Source organism: Heterobasidion irregulare (genome assembly GCF_000320585.1).
Source record: "Heterobasidion irregulare TC 32-1 unplaced genomic scaffold scaffold_12, whole genome shotgun sequence".
Taxonomy (NCBI): Eukaryota; Fungi; Basidiomycota; class Agaricomycetes; order Russulales; family Bondarzewiaceae; genus Heterobasidion; species Heterobasidion irregulare.
Window position 1 is genome coordinate 1,055,864 of NW_009258208.1, and position 21,098 is coordinate 1,076,961.

The following is a 21,098-nucleotide window of genomic DNA, read 5'->3' on the forward strand; positions in this document are numbered from 1 at the left end:
TACCATGTCTGTTGCAAGCGATTCTGGTAAACAATATCATCTGGAATGCACGGGCCTCGCGTTGGACACTGTCAAGAAACACAGCGCCAAGGAGGACATCACACTTTTTGGGAGCTGTTTTTGCCCGTTTGTCCAGCGAGTTTGGGTCTCTTTTGAGTTCCTCAGCATTCCGTACCAGGTGAGTGTTATCTTGAAATCTCCCTAGGAGACATTCCTCACGATCTTATGTTGTTACAGTACTGTTGAGTATTTTATACGAAGCGTCACGTTTGATCACTCAATTGCACGTACGTTCTCGTCAGACGAAGCCGATCCTTATAAGAAGCCCCGGGATCTCCTTGAAGTGTCCCCGAAGGGCCTAGTACCCGGCTTGAAATTCAACACATGCAATCCGCCGAGAGCCCTCAACGAAAGTACGGTAATCATGGAAGATCTCGAAGAGCTTGTATCTCAACATCCTGCTCTCGTACTTCACCGAGCCTACCTTCGTTTTTAGTCTCTCCGCTCGCACCGCGTCTTCCACCCTCCTTCCGCCCCTCACGGACCCCTATGCTCGTGCTCTGGTCCGGCTCCAGGCCGACCATGTCAATCGAGCCCTGGTACCGACATTCTATCGCTTCCTACAAGCTCAGGACACTGCCACTCAAATTGAGACGAGCAAGAAACTCCATGCGACTCTTGAGGAGCTTGTGTCTCTCTTGGAGCGCGCAGATAGGGAGACAGAGGCCGGATCAGGTCTCTGGAAGGAAGGAGGGACACTTAACTGGACGGATGTCATGGCCAACCATGTATGTCCTCTTACTCTTAGTGACATCATTTTGAACATAGTAACGTTTTGGTAATCAGGGTTGTTCCGCACGATCAACGTGCTCAAGCACTACCGGGCTTTCGATCTTCCTGTAGGACCTCGATTCGCCGCGTGGCTTCATCGTATCTTCGAACATCCCGCATTCAAGAGCACCTGCAGCACTGAGCAGCTGTATTTGGATAGTTATGAGAGGTAAGCATAAGATGGCCGAAGGCTCGCTGCTACATTCAATCTTTTGTTCCATGCTGCAGGTATGCATATAACCGTCCGAACACGAGTCAGGTTGCGAATGCGATCAACTCTGGCCAACCTCTACCTTGAAAGCAGAGGAGGCTAAATAATGACAAACATGTCTGGTTTTTCGTGGGGTGTCTCCCGGAAGATGTGTTTTAGCGTCTGTCTTTGCATTGCTCCGTGTGTGTGTATGCATGACTATATGATTTGTCTTTCGTCCAATGGCAAAGTCTCAATACCAGTCCCCAAGCGCATACATATTTGCCTTAAGAGTGCGTTCTGCATGAGTATCGAGGAGACATCTTTGTTTGTCGAAGTATCTATTCAGTTTAAGCACGTCCAACTCCCGCATGCCGGGAACGTCTACACAATCAATCTAATGTAAATGCACAGATCGTCATGAAAGCTGATGAAATTCACCAGAGGATATATTGGCAGAATTCTATTCCAGTATTCGCAGACAGCATCTACAGCGAAATGGTCTCCAGCAATAGCAGCGGAGTCGGAGATTCCCAAGATAGCGAGTGTGCTAGAGTTTTTTGGGTCGTATTTGTCCCATCCAGATATCTGCGGACCCTTGAGAGGATCTACGCAGGGCTCGTTCAAACACAGGTGGAGAAGGTAGAAGCAAAAAATCGCCTTTGATGAAGTTGGTCCAGGCTGCGAGCATGTAATCCGAAACCTCTTGCTCAAATGGCGTCACGGGAATGAACGGCGGACTGAGGGCGATGAGGCTGGTCGTACTAATTGGGTATAACTGTCGGTTGTGTTCCGATGACAGTGTCTAACACTCCGCACCCCATGACAAATTGAATGTCCTCTCCTGTATTTATCTTAAGGAGACTTTCAAAAGGCACAAAGAAAACAAGCTTACCATGAAATGTCCCAATGGACGCACCCAACGAATTAAGGTTGTTAGCAACTAAGTCGAACCTGTACCGCCAAACAGGAAGCCCCAGTGCCTCCGTTCGCCATTTTCCAAGGTTGTGAGCAAGGCAGAGCATATGAGCATCCCTCCACATAGCAGAAGTCGCATTATAAACAGATGGGTAGAGAGTGGAAGACGTCGGGTATAATTTCAGCACGTCGGTTGTATTCGCAAATGGGAAGTTAAAATTGTTGCTTTTGCTGCATGACACAAAGGAATGAACATAGAAACATCTCTCGCGTACCAACCAAGCCGCACTAGAAGGCACTCACATATAAGCCGCTTCGTTTGTATATGCCGTTGGCTCTCCATTCACGATAAGTGTCCCTTCATAATTATAGATATATTACTCGCGTATTATGTCTCGAGACAAAAATACCTTATTTGTCCCAATAAGCAAAGGTACATTCGCAATTCTGTTCTCTCTTGTTTGTTTCACATAATTCTTGAAGACAGTGATGTTGTCGATGACAGGTTGAAATTGGTTACCGGTCTCCAGCAAGATGGATTGGAGAGCAAAGCCATCTTTTCCCCTCAAACAATCCAGCTGACCGTTGCCTGTTGGACATGATTGATTTTTTGATATAGCTTCGAGCTGATTTCCGAGTACCCATTGCGGTTGAGAAGCTGAACAGTCCATCGTTAAAGGAACACCATCAATAAAGATGAATTAAACGCACTGTCTGAGCTCTGCATTATAGCTCCTCGAATGATAGGATCGTCAGGCCACGCCGAGAGGTAAAAGTTCGTCATTTCTGGCCCGCGATTTCAGTCGCTGACCATCTGATGGTAAGCGCGTACGCACCGGCACCTACAGATTCACCTGTGATATTGCGACTCGGTCAACGCTTGAATCATGCCAATTTTGTCTTCAGACGCACCGCCTAGTGTAATCTTTGCGGGATCCCCACCAAACACATCTGCATTGGCCTGAATCCACCGAATGGCAGCACGAGTGTCAAGAAGACCGAAGTTCTGGGTTTGATTTGCCTGCGCAATCTCAGTCGCATGCGGCCAAGCCCATAACGACAGACGGTAATTGTAGCTGGCAAAAACTATGCCTTTTGCTGCCATGAAAGAGCCATCGATCTTAGGATCGGAGGAGGCGCCGCTGTCGAAACCGCCACCACTGTCCTGTAGTTTCTAAAAACTGTGTGAGGAGCCATAAACACAGAGTACTTACTAAGAGTATAGGTATATCGGCAACTCCTTAGCCCCCACTGGCGCTATGACGTTAATCCTCAGACAATCCTCGCTTTGCACAGATGTACCACTCCCGCCGTCCGTTCGACCTTGTAAACAAGCCGGTCCAAAAGCTGTTGCATTGAATATTGTATCATTGTAGCGATATGGTTGGGGTGGGCGCCACCTGTTATGCCCCGATGTGTCTTGCGCATACCGAATACCAAAGCATTTCTTTAGTGAGATGGATGTGGTAATATTATCCAAGAATCCACGGGCTTTGCCCGAAGTCGTCTCGACAATGAGACTCTTGCTGCTGTTGCTTAGAACAGAGGAGCGAACACTTAAGGCCTGGGTCGTGCGGGCAAGAGAGGCGTAGAGGATGAACGTGAAGAAAAAAGCTAGTGATGTTGATAGCATGCTGGCAGTGCTGAGAGGGTTGCCCATACCAGAACTTCACCCGCACCTGCATATAACAGTTGCTAGATTGCAAAGAAGGCGATTAGCATGACCTGCCTGCCCGGTTAATTATCGCCCTTGTATGTGTTCGCTATTGAAAGTACTTCGACACGAGGCAGGAGAAGGCATTCGACACCATGGATTTCGCTCGCAAGAACCGTGTCAATGCATTCGAAAATTTATACTTCGGACCGTCTTCCTGAGTAGATTGAGATTTCGGCGCCGGTGCCTGGCTCTCATATGAATCAGAGATTGCGTGGACTCAAAGCGAGGAATCCGGTGAAAATCATCAGACTTGGGGGACCTAAGTTTAGTTTTAGAAGGGAATGCGATTTTGAGAGCTTTGTGAAGTATGCGGTGAGTATGCGGCCGCGGCCTAGTGAGGTGACTAATGTGGCCTATGCAAAACGTTTCTTCCGGTCACATGTCGCAAGTTCTCGCAAGCAAACGCGACTACATCACGTGATGCTCAGATGTCACATTTGGCGGGGGAAGGCGTTACATTCGCAAGAAAACGCTATCTTCTCACTCACCGAGAAGAAATTGAGAAATCGGGCACGGAGCGATCCTTCGTATCGGTTTTATTGACATTTGCTCCGTGCCGCTTTTTCCATTTTGGACTCAGTTAAAGAGAAGATACATTTTGAATATTTTTGAGTGTTGCTATGACCGGAAGTGGAATATATATTTTTAATCATAAGTTTATTGGCATCTTGGACAGCAAAAAGATACCACGGACATCGCAGGCTTCCGGACTCAATTTTGGAGCAGCTAGATGAACATCACATAGAGTAAGATACTTATGCAGTATCACTTTCATTACACTCCTCGCCCACTTTCTGTCTCTCCTATCCCCCTGCTCACTTATTGTCAACAAATACTACTTATTAACTACTCAATTTGTCACTCCATGGTCACTCAATGTCATGTAAATGTAACGCCACGTGATGTAGTCGTGTTTGCTTGCGGCCTACCTTAGTTGCTTTCGGTGATTCTGGACTGGTGAGCAACTACTAAAAATCATATTCATGCAGCAACGAAAGTCATGTTATGTACACAACTGAATAGAGTGGGCCGGCCCCCGCCCGAAACTTGTTCAAGAGAACAAGATATACGGCGACAGAATTCATATCCTCAACGATTATCTTTTGATCCTTCCTTTTCCTCTAGGAACGTGCGATCGTCGGACCATCCTCTCCAGATCTTCTTCGGTCCAACCCCATTTTTTTCGAAGTTCCTCGATATAATGGCCCTCGTCACGATCTTCTGTCACCTTGTCCGTCGTCTCTTCAGCACGGTGGCTCAGTCCATGGCCTATGCCCTGCGTATCATTTCCCAGTGAACCTGTGACTAAATACTGCGACGTCTTTCCTGAGGTGTGTGACTTGTGATCATGTTTCACATTGAGAGATGTCTCTAAATCGGCTCGGCTAGGCCTCAGCTTCGACCTTATAGATGTTTGCGTTTGCATCACGATCGGTCCGCTGTCTTTGTGCGACGAAGCAATTTCTCTAGTACAAACCTGCAGGGGAACATCGGGACAGCCTTGGCTCGGCTCGATAAGTATTTGAGCTGATGCGCTGACCCAGATCAGTTATGTGACAGCGATGTTGTTCAAAACTGCTCACAGTCGAGAACTGCAGCGCCCATAGAGGTAATTCTATGGACGGGCTCAGCCTGATAATCGCCTATTGAAGGTACGGGCTTTCTCTGCGCAACAATGTCAATGATATTCTCCCAAATAGAGATCTGTTTGACTAACCTTTATCCTTTGGGGTGGCGCAGGAGCTGTCCTCTCTGGATGGTTGGGCATGCACTCTACAACTCCCGATATCGTAACATTGACCCAGTCATTCGCACGAACCACAGGATCTTGCAATTGTGCGCTCCGCGTAACCCTACGAGGTCCCGGAATGCTGTGAGCCCTCGTGGCCGTATCTTGCAATCCTGTGTCCAATGAAATTGTGGGAGGCGATGAGCATGCCTCAATGCTTCTCTGTGCAGCCTTCGAATTTTTTGCGAGGTCGCGTTCATGGAAGATCCAGGCTTCAAATTGTATCCATTTGCAGCTGATGCTGTGCGATGTATTGACAATACAGAGTGGGACATGCATGTGGGTTCCTCCGGGAGGGCTTGTCAAGGCGAACAATGCTATTCACAAGCGAAGGGCAAGCAAAGTGTTTCTCTTACAGCGATCAGATGGACCGCCTATTTATCCAGGGCGCTCACGCACAATGGACATCTCAAGGCCTCACCAAGGTGGCTATTGTTCTTCGGAATGCAGTCCTACTTCTGTTAGGCGCTTGCATCGCAGCGGTACATTTCAACGCATTGCCATTGAATTCCGCCACATCGCACAGCAGCGGAACATCATGATGGCCATGAGGAAATCTCACACAGACGAGCTGCATGGTACCTCGTTGATTATATACTAATATGTACAGATAAATGAATTAGCTCCAATCTCACGTTACTATTTAGCCTTGCAGTTGGTCCCAAACAGCTCGCCTTCAAGTGATCTTTCAGACAATGTCCAACGCTTACGCGTTCTCTTAGTCCCCGTGGCTGACCTTGTACAACTGTTCTTTGTGTAAAAGCTATTCTTCCAGACTCCCGGATCTGATTCGATCGCAATCGATGTATTTCTACCGTACATATGGTATTCACGTCAAATGCGGGATACATGCGGCTGCATCACAACATTCACAAAGGCGCTCGCATGAAACATACACTGATCAATACCTCGGCTGTGGATTAAGTGCATCGCATCTGGCCTCGCTCACTCCTAGCGACAAGAATCTCAAGATTGGCCAACGCACTTGCAGCTAGCATTGCATCAACATGCAATCCGAGACGATTTTGAGACACACTTTCTGCATAGGGACATGCTTAAACACATCGTCGTTCTCTGTGAACCTACTGCATCTATCTTACAAAAAGGGAGCATATGACGAGCCCATGAACTCTAAGCCGCATGGGTCAATTACCCATCGTCTCTTTAGCTTGCTCCAACATCGCCGCAGCATCAGGGAAGCGTGGCGTGATCTTGTACTCGTATGGCGGAGGTTTCCTGTGTTCGTCAAGTGAGTAAGTTAACAGAAAGGGATAAGAACCTTAGACGTACACCACAAGTCCATCATCGATATCAGCGTAGACGTCCAAATCCTGCGGCTTCCCGTTGGCACCTGTGATCGGTTCAATATTCATAGCCCACACCACCATGGCGATGTACATGAACAAGGCGTTGTTCGCAACGTGCATGCCGAGACATATCCTGCGACCAAATCCGTAAGTCGCATGGCTCTGCTCCTTTGTGTCAGGGGGACTCGGCGCCAAACGGCCATGTTCATCAAGATGGCGAGAAGGATTGTACAGCGCCGCATCTTCGCCATAGATCGTCGTGTCGTGATTGATAGCCCAAACGTTCGTGATGCAAACTGTGCCTGCGGGAATGAAGTGGCCTTCGTACCAATCGTCTTTGATCGATCGATGCGGCGAGCCAACAGGGACGACAGGCCTCCAACGCAAGACTTCTTTAACCATGGCACGAGTATACGGAAGGTGCTCGAAGTCGGCGAAGCTTGGGAGACGAGAGCGACCGACGACAGTATCAATTTCAGCCTGCGCGCGCTTCTGAGCGTCGGGGTTCGTGGCCATGGCAAGCATCCACCAGGCCATGGTGCTGGCTGTTGTCTCCGTTCCCGCAGAACTATGATGGGTTTGTATGTCATTTTTTGGCTCAGTCGACTTTGACACTCACTAGACACTTCCAGCAACCCAGGCGTTCTGATGCTCACTCAAATTGACCCGCGCTTGGTCTTTAATCAACGTAGCACTTAGGCTAACCAATCCTCCCTCCTTTTCCTGAATGATTTCTTGTTAATAATCTTATGGGAATGGTGTGAGTGTTGCCTTACCATCCGAGAGCGTACACCGCTGAGTAGACTTTCGAACATGGCTGAGTCGCGTACGCACCACTCCTCTGCCTCGCGCTTCCATTTGGCAAACCTGTTGATCTATCAATCTTTGACTGAAAGTTCTAGCAAACCTTGAACGCACCTGCTCGGAATATACTTCATGAACGGGAAGAAGTCTACGAAATGAGCGCCAGGAAGAGCAGCCCGCGTCAAGCGTGCCACAAACTCGTTAATGCGTCTAACATGGGGGTCATGCTCCGAAGCGATCGTAGGAGCGTCGTAGACGATGCCCAGCGTAGTAGAGGCCGAAGTGCGGCGCACATGTCGATCCCACAGGCGAGGCTCGGTAACCATGCCAAGAGCGAGGGTAATAGACTCGATAGTCTGCTTGTGGTAGTATCTGGGCACAGCGCCCTTGTGAAGTCCCTCATTGCCAGCCTTGCGCATGCGGCGCCAACTAAGCAGGGTCAGATTACGGTCAGCGGATATTGGTATCTTTAAGGTTGATGTCAAACTCACAGATCTCCGAAACGCGTGAAACCAAGAATAAGACCTCCCGTTAGGATTTCGCAAGCAACTATGTGTGGGGGCCTATCCGAATAGTTTGCGGCGCGCCTATCAAGAAGATCGGCTGCTGCCTTCTGAGTATTCAAAACAAGCATCGGCTGGCCAAGAGCCTTGAAATACACAAAGTCGCCTAGACAAAATCTCAGCATCTAGATAGCAGCGAAACAATACAATGGTCTCACCATAGACTTTCTTCCACTCAGTGAATACGTGCCATTGTTTCTCACCAATATTCAGGAAATTGCCGATGATGGGATAGCCCTTGGGTCCTGGAGGAAGCTTGCGATAGGGGCTTCTGATGTAGCGAACAACCGAATACGCAGTTAAGCCTAAAAGCAGAATAGCATACAGAGACTTATTGCGCTGGAGCTCTCTGAGGAAAGACGAGGACAGAGATAACACGCTCATGGTGCTGAGGAGCCACAAGACGCATTTTGCGACGCTCTTATACCCCACGCTCTGAGGCGCCTAGCACATAGCAAAGATTTGAGCATGGCGTCGTTATCTCCGCCTGAGAAGGGTTTGTGAGCATCCCAATAGTCTTATTGGCTTCCTAGTGGACAGTGAGTCACGCTATGTAGAGATGCTTCAAATTAGAAGACCTGAGATAATGAGCGTCAAAGGGAATCATTCGATCAAAAGGACTAATACCCGCCTACCTATCACAACATGATGATCCATGAAGGCTCTTGGATATGTCGACCCAATTACCACCGATGACAGGCTCTGAGCTGTTACGTTGACCTTCGACAACTCCGAGCAAGTTGCAACATGATCTCACGAGGGCAAGGCCATGGCAAATCTGCATAGAAGTTGCCATATAGGTGCCATCAGCTAAGATCCTCGCCTACTAAGCAAGCCCTGCGAACTTCCTAACTGCACACTGTGCATCATGAAGTTCTATGAATTCCTATTTCTTCAAAGTATTGCACTGTGAAGCCCTTACAGAACCCAATCGGTAAAGAAGCAGGACTCGTCGGGCATAACATAGACTCACTGAGCGCTCCGTACCCCAGCCCTGTCCAAAATTCCAGACCATCGGATATAGGAGCTAACAAAATACTTCCATTGTGCATAGTCTCGTAGACTCCTACGGTACTTACGGGGTTAGGTTTTGCGATGGTTTCCCCCGGATTCCAACGAGCACGTCGATGCCCGACGATCCTCGACGATTGCTTGTTCTGGCCATGTAATCGTAAATACCGGACCTCCAACTGTTCTTTCCAGGCAAGGCATAATAAAGCGAGATTGTCGGCCTGAAGCGAGCGGTAATCGGTGGGTTGGTCGCAATGTGTGACTCTGCCGGTAAATGATCAGCAGAGCGAATGGGAGAGCACACCGTTTCCAAACAAGCGTCGAGTCGAAAAGATATGGCAGTGGGAGTTCGTCCGACTGACCCTTGACGTTACGGTGATAAAGAATATTGAAATGCCTGGATAAGATGGTGCATCTGCAAGGAATTGGGCAATTAACGCATGGAGATGTGATTTGGGTTCTCCATATACCGCCATACAGGATTCGTCTGATGAGGTCAATAGAAATAAGAATGTACCATTTCGCATATATCCTCACGATGCGGGGACTCCGCCGACCCCAATAGTTACCCGCATCGGTTTCCGTCAAATCACTCCTAATTCTCACTTTACTCGAGTTCTAGCCTTTTTGAAAACATCAGGGGAGATAGCTGTGAGGAAACCCACCATATTCGCTTTCAGGCGGAAACTAGTGGATGGTTAAAAAGCGGTACCGAAGGATTATCATGCCACACATGACATAGTTGGGCGCAAGAAAAATTGTGCGAAAAGGAGTTGCACAACCTGCTGATCCCTTCGGACTCAATGAGTGATCAAATACACTCAGGACATGCGGGGCACCATGATACATTGCTCACCTTACCACCGTCAGGGCGTTCTTCAGTGCGCCTCAAATCGCTAGCCAAACTGAGTTGCAGGATGTCATGGCTGCAACGCCGGAGTAGATTAATATATTTTGAACAGGCCTTTGAGCGTCTTTCAATTAGCGATCTTACCAAATGCTGATCGCTTCCCGCCACCAACGGACAGCTGACGAGCACCCTATCAGAAGACCCGTAACGTGAGTTCTTTTATTGTGGTGCGCAGAGTGTAGGTCAACAGGCTGAATTGAGCCTACGCATCGCGGAATCTCAGCGCGCAGCAAGCCTACAGCAGCTATATATCACCATATCTAAGAAGGCCATAGCGCGTCGACGATTGAATTATGCGAGAAAGCCGGAGGAGCAGTTATGAGAGAAGCGTATGGACATACAATAAAATCTGTTTCCCATTTGGGCGAAAAGACAGAATCACGACGCACACTGTCCAAGTCCTGAAGCAGGTTCTATGCAATGTGTACATCAGTGGGTGCATACTAGTGAGACGGAAAACCCATTGCCTACGAGTGGACGATATGTGATTATTGTGGTCCAGCCAAGGTGACAATGCGATCACGCTATTTTTGAATGACTGTTTCCGTCGAACGCCCAAGATACAATATGCCGGTATCTTGAGAACGCTTGACCCCAAATCCGCGCGAGTTGCAAGTTCATAGCCTGTTTGATACTGATGGCAACAAATGGAGGGGCCTGCGCCTGGCATGAGAAGATAGCTGGGGAGAAACATGCTAAAGACATCGCACCGCGTGGCCTGTCGATGTGGGGCCATAGCCTTCTTGCATAGGGACGGCTGTCCTCCCGATGGTATTGTGACGACCAGGCCCCTTCCCCCTGGTGAGAAGCAGTGGGAGAACGGAGGCCCGCGCACGGGGGTTGCGTGGCTGGGAACGGCCCAGGCAGGGAAGTCGAACCGAAAACGTGGTTCTGTTCTCGTGGGGAGGGTGAGAACGATTGACTTGTAGCGGGCATACGGCACATGTCATGCGGACCCGGAAACGTCGTGTTTCGAATGCGAAAACAATCGACAGGTGCTATTTAGTGGACAAGTGATGATGCCCAAAGAGAGCAGTGATCTGTCTTGACCTGCCTAGGCTGTTGGTGACATGTGAACGCAATATGGGCCATGAGACACCACCAGAAGAGGGAAATCCATACCGATCCTCTGTCCGCATCCACACAGACCTACGCAAACCACACTGGTGGAATGTGATTAGAGAGACAACCATATAGCCTGGCACAGGCCAGACCACCACAAATGAACAGAAATATCTTCAAGAGTAGGGCTTTGGCATCCAAATATATCATGTTTCAAGCAGCCGTGAGACACGGTCCACAAGACACCACACGGTCTAAGTCCTGCCATAGAAGAAGAACCGAGAAGGTCCGCGCTCGACGTTCATCGTTCACCAGAAAGGATCAAAGTTTAAACATAATGACAGAAGGCTCGTCAGCCCCCCCGGGCGTCTTCCAAAGTTCCTTGCGGTTCCGTGCGTTCCTGAATTATGCGGAATTCAGGTCGAGCCGACGTGGTATGTATCCTGCAGAGGAATACATAGCGAGCGACGGTCGCGCGACCCAGCCGTATGCTTCGTATTCCAGGAATCGGCGTGTGCGTGTGGCTTGCTCGTTCTCTCGAGAAACACGACTCACATCGCGACGATAGCAAACCGGCACAAAGGGGGGGTTCAGACCAGGCATAATTTGACATGGAAGCCGTCGAAAAGCGAGTTCATTCAATTGTAAAGAATGTGTTCACTGGGGCTTTGGTGAGTATCGACGTTACAGGCCGAATAATCAAGGAGACGCACCGGTACAAGCTAATTTGTAATTTTTCGAGCAATGGACTCGATTCTCGACGGAAGCAAGCATGCATAGAGGTCAGGTATCCGCTGAGAGCTGAGCACTGCAAAACCCCATACGTACTTGTCACTATGGATCATCACCCATACACAACGGGCGTGGCGGTATCAACCCTCGAAAGGAAGCCATTTCTGATTCGATTTGCCTCGATCCTCTCTACCACAATGCCTGAAACGTTTGTCTCGGAATGCAGGAAAGTAGGGATACCCGCTGATATCAAGCACAGGCTGATATCCGGTCATGACGGAGAGCAAGCGAGGTCAAAGCGGCATTTGCCGTCCTCATTCCGTTCCCGCTTTTAAGGTGTTTGGCAGAGATCCCAACTCGCGCTGATGGACAGAAAAACAGAAATCTATATATTTCAACCAAGACATACGCCGAACATAAACTACGTATACAATTAGCTACAATAAAGAAAAAGACCACACCACACCCGAATCCTAAAAACCAGAATCCCACCACGACGTCGACGTCACGATCACCGCGAGGTCAACGAAAAGAAAGAAAAAGGAGAGCTGGTCTTCGAGAAAATAGAGCCGAAGCGTGATCGACGCGGGGCACGCGCGATGAACCTGCGCGCGGGGCGCGTCTTTTGAGCGTGAATACTTTTTGTGGGGATGATCCTATGTAGGAGTGTCGAAATAGGGAAGACGATTCGGCACCTCGAACGGAGGTGTGGAAGGTGTCCCGATGGGCGCTCAGGCCGAAATTTTGGAAGTAGAAGGGTAAGGGTGGCCTGTCCGGAGAAGGGTCGCCACGTCACCCGACGAGTGTGTATGCGTCCGTGAAGAATAGATGAGGGAGTGCTCGCGAAGGCCCAAGGAAGAAGAATAGGTCGAAGGGATGGCGCCGGGAATGATGTCCGCACGCGCCGTATGTTGATTGAGCCATGTGTGCTGCATGTATGTAGAAGACAGTGGGGATGCGGAGTGTGGTGGATGCGACGAATGCGACAGAGACAGAGACAGTAAAAACAGAAAAAGAGTGTGAAGAGTTCAGTGCGAAACGATCCAGACCAGAACGAGCGACGAGGGGGAAATATGGCAAGTCCAAGTCCAAGTCCAGGCCCACAATTTACCAAAGGTAAGAGTGGAAGGAGAGAAGGGCAAAAAAAGAAAAGGCAACGAGTGTCGAGTAGCGAGCGTGCGTGCGAGTTGGATGCGACAGTATGATACGGGGTTACACAATGCGATGGTGGGGTGCGATGGGATGCGACAAATGGGGTGTGATATACAAATGCAGAATATGCAGAACAAGATAACCACACGAAAAGAGCGCGAGCATCCCAACACAAAGATACAGACACAGTCCGAGATACACACGCCAAAGGGGGTGGGGAGACAGAGATTACAGAGATAGACACATACAGTCACATACACGACGACGCGGGCATTGCGAGCGGGATCGCAACGGAAGCACAGATAGGAGGGACGCGGACGCGCGCGCAAGAACACGCCTGAGGAGGCGAGAGCAGGCGGGAAAATGAAGGGACACCGAATTGGATCGGCTGGGGATTAGGCTTCGGGCTAGATGGCGACGACTCGTTAGCCGCCGCCGCCGCTGCCGTCAGCGATAGTACACATCCAGAACAGAGGACGGAAACAGAGGGCCAAAACAACAAGGTGCGAGAAACTCTAAGAACAGCCCTTCAGAGAGAGGGCTCCGGGGCGTGTACAATGAATGCATAATCCCGCGACGCGCGGGGGTGCTGGGTTTGAAGTGAGGTCTAGGAATGCTGGGCGTGGGTGGGTCGTGACGGGATGGGGAGGACATGAAGTACACTATGGACAAGGGGGTCCCGTCCATTCCTAGACGGCTGAGGCGCTGAGCGCAGGACCCAAGGGGGCTAGTCTGTTTGTACAAAGGTCGCCGATCGAATAGATAGGCGGAGGTCGTGCGAGTATGTGCATCGTATGTACGTGTGCGCGAGGGCAGAGTCGAAATATGGGGCAGGTGGACGATGTGATATGAGGCGAGGCGGGGCGGCGATAGAGCGCGCTAGCGGCACTGCACAGGGTAGAGCGAGCGACTTGATCGAGATCGGGGGCCAAGTCGAGTCGACGGGCCGCAGGGCGCAAGGAAAGCTGGAAGGTACCGAGTAGAGTCACCCGGAACCGGGACCCGTCGGCCTCAGCGAGTGCTGCAAAGTGCGCTCAGGTTACGCAAGCACACGCTCAGTACTTGCGCTTGCCGTCGATCCACGACAATGCAACGCTACCAACGCCCTGTATATACACCTGCGCGTGCAATCGACACACCTATGCGCAGAAAAGAAAAACACGAGCAAAGTCAGCTGCCATATCTCCATCACTACAACGCCCTATCCAGATACGCACCGAATCAGCCACGCTATCGCTGCGCCATCTCACAACGAGCGCTCCATCTGCCTCACGCCTTTCAACGCCCCTCACCTCCCCAAAACTTTCACACCATGCCTTCACCGCCGCCTCCCCCCGCGCATCATCCTTCCCCAGTCCGTTGACCACCAACCTCTTCCCACTGCTCCCTCCAATACCACGAACTTTACTTCTCCCAAGCCCGATACTACTCCGCCCAGCGCTCCATACAGAGCCAGTGGCAGAACCGGAGTTTGAGCGTGCGCGCGCACCTTTGTTTCGCCCTCCTGCGAGGCTCGACAGCGTGAGGCTTCCGAGACCAGCACCAAGATGGAGGTTCGACAATGCAGTGCCTGTGCCTGCGGTGCTCCCCGTGGTCGACCCTGCGTTGGAGCGTCGAGGGGGAACCCAAGATAGGCGGTTTCGCTTCCTCGGCGTCGACGTGACGCTCACGTCAGGGAGCGCATCCTTGGCCCGCTCTCTCTCCTTCTCGGCTGCTTTCTGCTTCTCGTACGAAAGCCTCGTCACCGTGTCTTGCCCCTCCCCGTTCCGATTGTCATTCGGATGTCCCTCCGGAGCTTCCACCAACACCCCAAACTCGAGCTCCATAGCGCTCGGGCTCGGGGTGGGCGTCAAGGTCGGCGTAATAGGCTCCCGAATGGAAGGCAACGGCGATAGTAGCGTCGATGGCGTCGGCGAGCCGCCAAAAGAGCCGGAATACGCGTACGAGCTCACATAGGAGCCCGCGTAGTTGCCAGAGTACGTGGCGGACAACCCAGGACTGGGCATCGACGTGATCATCGACATGGGCGACATCGGGACTGACATGGTGGACGACATCGGGGTCGTCGGCAGCGGCGGGGGCGGCGACGCGCGCCGTCTGGACCACGCCGAGCTGCGCTTCTTCGAGCGCTGTGTGGGACTTCGGCTTTCCCTCTCCTTCTCGCTCTCGCGCCAACTGCCACTCTCGCTGACCTTCCTGGTCCTGCCCCCGCTCTCGCTTTTCCTCGGCGACGCAAGTGAGTCGCCCAACGTCGTCGAAGATGCCGTGGACTTGACGCCAGGGCCGAGGCCAAGGGAGGATAGAATTCGCTTCCGTATCGACGGACTCTTCGGCGGGTCCGCAGCGCTCGAACCTCCTCCGGCCGCTCCGCCGTTCGCGGAAGTTGCAATGCTCCATCTAGACGCCTCGAATGCGCCAGCGCCTCCGCTGGGATATACGCTCAGCCTGTTCCCCTCTCTCGCCTCGAGAGGATAAGGCGCGAGGTGCAACTGCGAGCCGAGCGCAAGCGGATTGGGCGCGTCGACAGAGGACGCGAAGGAGGAGGCATTGGTAAGAGGCGGGGTCCTGTCGCTGATCGTCGGGGTCGGGGTCGTCGGGGTCACGGGGGTCACGGTTGTGGGGTCCGGAATGTAGATCGCGTGACGAATGCTCGCGTTGGACGCAGCGTGCGAGAGACCTGGGGTCGTCGCGTGCGGAGGTGAGTTGTCAGAGCCGATAGGGATGGACAAGGTTGTGGAGATGGAGGGAAAACGGGAAGAACGCGCGCGCGAGCGCAGAGAAGCGTACGACGCGGCGGGTGTAAGGGTGAGTGTAGGGCGGCGCGGGGATGCGGCGGGGCTGTCATGGTCGGGTCTCTGAAGAGAAGGCCGACGGGCAAGAGGGGGAGAAGGCGGGAGGGGGAGAGCTGGTGTGCGAGCGTGAGGGGATGACGGCGGAGAGGAGAAGAGTGCGGAAGTGGGGGAGGACGGGACAGAGGACGTGTACGCGGTGGACAGGGCTCCCGGCGGAAGGGAGGGTACGGCGGGTAACGGCTGTCGAGAAAAGAGGTGATTGATCGTGGGCGGGGTGCAGACGAACACACAAACCTTGTCACGGTCAGATTGGACCGAGGTAGACGGCGCTCGAGAGCGCGTGGCGGGAACGAGATGAGGGTTCGGAGAGGCAGGGACACGCCAGCTGTTCATCTCGCGAACAAGATCGTCGAGAGCGTCATGTTCGGCGTCCGAGAGCGGGTCGTCGAGCTCCTGGGGGAGCGGGGCGACGGGAGGGGCGAAGAAAGCGTATGGGTCACACGCGATGTCGTGGGAGAGGTTCTCGCGGGAATGTGGGAGAGAGAAGGGGTCGTCGAGGTTGTCGTCGGGGAGGATTTTGGAGTCGCGGAGGGGTGCGTGGTGAGCATAGGCGTGTGCGAGATGTTCTGCGGCGGCGTCGGGACGGAGGGGGGAGAGGTGGTACTGGGATGCGAGCCAGCGATGGACGCGTGCGTCTGAGTGGGAGAGGAGGAAGTCGTCGACAACGTCGTCGGGGTCGGGGTCGTTGAGGGAGTGCGCGATGGAGGGAGGCATGGTGGGACGCAGCGGAGGAGGGCAGGGCAGACGGGCGACTGGTTTATGTATATCCCAAATCGGGGCAGCGCGTTCTTTGACGTAACCCCAACCCTCGCAACTGCCCGGCGTCCATGCACAATGGGCCGCGGACTCCGCCGCATTGCCGGTCGCCCATTGTCGACGGCCCATTGTCCTGGCCCGCGAGAGCCTTGGCAGCGCTCTCCTCCCACCCGCCGCACTCCCTCGCATCTCCCTGCCAACTCCATCTCTCCACCTCGCTATGTGCATCCGCGTTCGCACCACCTCTCCCCCCGATCCATCCGCGCCATTTCACCGTCCGCACTCCAGCTTGGCGCTCGAGCTCTGGTCCTTTCCGAGCCATCCTTCCGTCCGAACGAGCATCCATGTCCAGTTCGACGCGTGCATGTGCCACATTGGACGTTCAATTCCATCCACCTCTGCCCTGCATTGTACAATATGAGTCTCATGTATACATCTCACGACTGCATTCTCAACCAACCCCAGCCGATGCCCACGTTTTGCTTGCCATCGCCCAAGTCCAAGCACGTTACGTACGCGTGCACGAGTGCAATGCACCCGGGCGGTCCCTTCTTTCATTTCTCACAGCGCCTGCACGTCCTTCCGCCTTCTCCGCATCTCATCTCCGAACCTTTCTTTCTTTCTTCGCTGCCTTCTGTCCATCTCACTTCTATCTCACTTTCTTCATTCCATCCTTCTTGGGTTAAGCGCGTCTGCTGCATTTCATTTCAATGTCGAGCGCCGTGGCGCCTCGCGCCTTTCATCAACCTCAACCTTGCTGTAGTTCTTGCTTTGGCTCTGGCTCTAGCTCTGGCCCTAGCCATCCTCGTCCTCACGCGTTTGCCCCGATATACACTTATGTCTTCCATCCCGCCTGCCTATCCACGCAACCAAACTTGTACTGCACTGCTCTCCGCTGTTCAATTGTTTCCGACTGTCAACCCATTCTAGTCTTCGTTTCAAAAGCAGAGGTTTGCTCCCAGCTGCAAACCATTCCATACTCAGCGTCCACCTCTTGACATCTTCAATTCTGGTTTCTTACTATGCGTGCTCTTGTCCTGTCGTTCACATCGAGACTCGCAGTCACGTGGGCCTTCGCCTTTGCCTCCGTTTCAGACTGCCGATGGCGCGCATCAAACACGAAAGGAAGTGCCGATGGTGTCCGACTACGCTCGATCTATGCTCTGCTCTATTCTCATGGCGATCGTCTGCGGGGTTTATTGATGTGCATCAATGGCCTCGGCTGCCTCCGCCAGTCCACATCAACACATCAAGCTCACCCTTGAATCCGAGCCTAAGCATTCCCACCTATAACGACAGCTAGCAACGGACGCCTCCGACGCCATCGAGCGCCCTCGTCGTAAGCACCCTGCTTGTCTGCCACTCCGGAACACAAATATCATATCTTCACTTACCGCCTCCTTACTCCCATCAGTTGTATCAGTACTGCTGACGTCTTCCGCGTCCTCCGTTTTGGTCGACTGCCGACCACTGGGAAAACAAAGTGAGCGAGCGAGCGGGTGTCGCTCTGCTCTCCGTATCATAACGCGTCCACGATTCCTCGAGTGGGCTTGTGCCGGCAGTGCCACGGACCAGCACATGCGCACATAACACGCTCTCTATACAATCACAGACCGATGACCCGCAGCCCTAACATAGACATAGTGCACTGGCATGGCGACGACCAGGTCCTCAAGATCTCGACCGTCCACCGGACTACCGTACATTTCCCCATCCTCCGATCTCCCCAAAGTCGGTCCCGGCGCCATGAGGCTCGCATTCCCGAACGAGCCACCACCCCGCACTTTATGACCCCCACTGGTGCTTTGAGACATCCCGACACACGTGAAACCCCGCCTCCGCAGGTCGCCCGAGCCTCTGACTGCCTCTGAACGAGTCAGCTGCTGCGCGCACGCGACCTCCCCAGGTCTGCAGGCCTGACCCCGAGCGCGTCCCGGCCTGCCGACTCGGCGCAGAGCTCGTGTGGGCCGCTCTACGATCGTGGAGTTATCGGACTGATCGCGTCGACGCGTGCTCGCATTTTCAACGGCGCGTCTGCTTTGGTACGGGCGTACGTCCGCGTACGTTTCCGGCCATGGATATCGCGCACTGGAGTAGGGTCGGCCGCCTGGTCGACCGTGGCTGAACACTTGTACTCCGAGGTCGGCTTCGCGACGGTGTGTGGCGTATGACACATGTGCGGTTTTAGAGTTGCTCAGCTGCCTCCGTAGGCCTCCGTGCCCCGCGCAGAGTCCGAGCAAGAGTCCGTCGCAAGCAACCAGTAAACAGCCCTCACGAAAACACGTGGTCGCGCACTCAGCGGGCAGCGCACGCCTGCGCCTATGCACACATCCTCTGAGCACCGTCTGCTGCTTCCAGTTCAGTGTTCGCCACGGCACAAGTCCTGCTCGAGCCAGTATTACGATGATGTGCGATCTACACACATGTACATACGTACACCGTCTACAGGTCTGAGGGCCTAGCCTCTGGTCCTCCACGAATTCGAAAAGAAAAATAGACATGAGCCAACCGCCTCCAAACAGCCAACCAGCCAGCCAATCCAATCAGCCAATCCGCCAATCAACCAATTAGTCTGCCCGCCGCACGATTTGCCACCCAACAGAAGCTGACGCAATGCAGCACGCCAGGCCCTCGAATGTCTGATGGCCAACTTCCGACTGCGTTTTTTTTTCGAAGTCGAGGGCTTTTCGATCCTCGATCGCCCTCGATACACATCTCAAAATTTGTCTTCCGCGCCGTCGGGCTTGCCAGGGCTCGCGTCGTCGCTTCTTTTCGTTGACCTGCCCCTACTAGCCCCTACTGTAGCAACCCGCAGCCTCCTGCAAAAAATTATCGGAGATTGCCACCAGTCGCCTCACCCTGGTCGCTTCCAGTCGGCTCTCGCTGATGCCGCCAAGCAGCCGAATCGGTACCGCCACGTGCGTCCGGCGCCCCACTTCTGTCGCCTCAGCCGCCCCGAGCCGCTCCGAGCCTCAGGGTTGGTCGCCCAAGGCGGCGCATGCCGAGCCCAGTCCGCCCTGCTGTCCAATCACTGCCTGGCAGCATGCGGTGCCTAGTAATCGTCCGTCGCTCATCTAGGCTCTTGCTGAGGACGCCGACGCCGACGCACGAACCCTCCAAGACGAGCGTTGTTTCTTGCAACTTATCTCCGCACATCCCCGCACCGACGAGTTGAATGTGAGTACCAATCATCATTATGGATTGCGGTTCATTGTGCTCTTGCGCCGCGGCGCGCCCTGCCAGCGCACGGATGGCCGTGTTTGAACGTTCTGAACACTCGACGATCCGCGACCTCAGGTACGTTGATCATGCTCACGCCCAAGGACTTCTCTGGCAAGACGTCAGAGACTCTTTCGTGGACCGACGTCTACATCCATACATCGCGCGGCCCACAAGCACACACGTCCGAGTCAAGCACAGACACCCGCACAGACGACCCAAAAACTCAAACCGTCTATCGCAGTCCTCATTCCGGCCGTCATCGTGTCATCGCGCTAGTCCTTCGCGCTGATCCCGACATCTTGGCCTTCAAGTGTTGGCCATGTACACCTTCACTGCTGTCGCCTGCCAGTCCCGATCGCGGGATTCTAAATTGGTAAGATGCCGATATGGCAGGGCCTCCTTGACCCTCGAGCACTATCGGGGAGTGCGCTTGCTTACTTGCATTTCACTGTGTCAGGCTTGAGAGAACGGGCATCCTCCAAAATCAGGGTATGTAGTCGGGGATTCGCTGCCTCTCGCTACAGGCATGCGCGCACGATCGTCTCTACTCACCATGGATCAACTCTACGCAGATCGTGTACGAATGTGCTGCAGTTGAAGCACGCACGTATGCAAGGATCGGGTGACGCCGTAAGGCTGCTTCGATCTTGACTTGCTGGCGGTCGAGTGGTCAACATGTGTTTCGATACGGTATTGAATGGTATCACATGGTCCTGTTCGGTATCGTATATGATGGTGAGGGTTAGAGTGCAGAGCGCGCTTTCTGGCTCCTTGCGTTCCACTATGGGCGGTGCACGTGCCCGCTTCACTTCACTATATCCTTATGGGCGATTCTAGGATGCGCGCATTCGTACTCGTCAATCTTGCCTGGGGTCGAGGTCCGGCTTTCGTACTCGCTATGGCGGCCTCCAACTCAGCTCCGTTCGATCGGCGTCGCGCACCCGGCCTCTCCCTTAAGCTTTGGGTTTTGCCTCTACTTGTGCCTCGTCGAGGATCCCCGAAATACTCACACGCCCACACTCACACTCAGGCTCGCACATGACACAGCCACCCTGCACATCAGAGTGTCCCGCGCACCGACGCTCTCCTCCGAAACTCGAGATCATTCGTCTCGGTCCTATCAATAACTATTCCCTTTCACGCGCGACACCGTGCGACACACAGCCCGGTGTTACATCGGGGACTCATGGTACAGCACATTTGCCAGAGACCGACTCTGACAGCGACGGCACGCCGTGCACACTTCCATGCATCTCGTCTATTAACCTACAACCTAGTCGCC

At 53.1% G+C, this 21,098-nt stretch overlaps 7 protein-coding genes across 7 annotated transcripts; 2 read left to right on the forward strand and 5 right to left on the reverse strand.

Annotated features, from left to right (window-relative positions):
- Positions 1-4: 4 nt before the first annotated feature.
- On the forward strand, positions 5-1,129 carry GST10 (glutathione S-transferase; the record flags this gene model as incomplete). The annotated part of the gene is made up of 5 exons (XM_009553939.1): positions 5-182; positions 303-441; positions 497-792; positions 847-1,001; positions 1,061-1,129. 5 exons carry the CDS (start codon positions 5-7, stop codon positions 1,127-1,129), a joined length of 837 nt encoding a protein of 278 aa, XP_009552234.1.
- Positions 1,130-1,785: 656 nt separating this feature from the next.
- HETIRDRAFT_162783 (Esterase/lipase/thioesterase) lies at positions 1,786-3,599 on the reverse strand (the record flags this gene model as incomplete). Its single annotated transcript, XM_009553940.1, has 7 exons — positions 1,786-1,865; positions 1,917-2,227; positions 2,321-2,597; positions 2,651-2,725; positions 2,776-2,793; positions 2,852-3,099; positions 3,154-3,599. The coding sequence occupies 7 exons, from the start codon at positions 3,597-3,599 to the stop codon at positions 1,786-1,788; spliced, it is 1,455 nt and encodes a 484-aa protein (XP_009552235.1).
- Positions 3,600-4,752: 1,153 nt separating this feature from the next.
- Positions 4,753-5,724, reverse strand: HETIRDRAFT_330462 (uncharacterized protein; the record flags this gene model as incomplete). The annotated part of the gene is made up of 3 exons (XM_009553941.1): positions 4,753-5,183; positions 5,240-5,321; positions 5,374-5,724. The coding sequence occupies 3 exons, from the start codon at positions 5,722-5,724 to the stop codon at positions 4,753-4,755; spliced, it is 864 nt and encodes a 287-aa protein (XP_009552236.1).
- A 748-nt stretch (positions 5,725-6,472) lies between these two features.
- cyp66 (cytochrome P450 monooxygenase 66) lies at positions 6,473-8,503 on the reverse strand (the record flags this gene model as incomplete). Its single annotated transcript, XM_009553595.1, has 7 exons — positions 6,473-6,681; positions 6,736-7,320; positions 7,372-7,475; positions 7,529-7,619; positions 7,671-7,985; positions 8,048-8,225; positions 8,278-8,503. 7 exons carry the CDS (start codon positions 8,501-8,503, stop codon positions 6,591-6,593), a joined length of 1,590 nt encoding a protein of 529 aa, XP_009551890.1. The 3' UTR covers positions 6,473-6,590.
- A 3,698-nt stretch (positions 8,504-12,201) lies between these two features.
- HETIRDRAFT_412263 (uncharacterized protein) lies at positions 12,202-12,926 on the reverse strand. The gene has a single exon (XM_009553942.1). The coding sequence runs from the start codon at positions 12,767-12,769 to the stop codon at positions 12,566-12,568; it is 204 nt and encodes a 67-aa protein (XP_009552237.1). The 5' UTR covers positions 12,770-12,926; the 3' UTR covers positions 12,202-12,565.
- Positions 12,927-16,940, reverse strand: HETIRDRAFT_152497 (uncharacterized protein; the record flags this gene model as incomplete). The annotated part of the gene is given in 5 exon segments (XM_009553943.1): positions 12,927-14,007; positions 14,040-14,104; positions 14,126-14,187; positions 14,279-16,652; positions 16,672-16,940. 5 exon segments carry the CDS (start codon positions 16,938-16,940, stop codon positions 13,676-13,678), a joined length of 3,102 nt encoding a protein of 1,033 aa, XP_009552238.1. The 3' UTR covers positions 12,927-13,675.
- A 1,270-nt stretch (positions 16,941-18,210) lies between these two features.
- HETIRDRAFT_106635 (uncharacterized protein) lies at positions 18,211-20,193 on the forward strand (the record flags this gene model as incomplete). Its single annotated transcript, XM_009553944.1, has 8 exons — positions 18,211-18,438; positions 18,475-18,750; positions 18,805-18,836; positions 18,894-19,002; positions 19,057-19,164; positions 19,222-19,512; positions 19,673-19,771; positions 19,918-20,193. The coding sequence occupies 8 exons, from the start codon at positions 18,211-18,213 to the stop codon at positions 20,191-20,193; spliced, it is 1,419 nt and encodes a 472-aa protein (XP_009552239.1).
- Positions 20,194-21,098: the final 905 nt, after the last annotated feature.

What these genes read in the sequence shown, in the direction of transcription:
- HETIRDRAFT_412263 (XM_009553942.1), bottom strand. Translation starts at nt 12,769, where the DNA reads ATGCAGCACACATGGCTCAATCAACATACGGCGCGTGCGGACATCATT.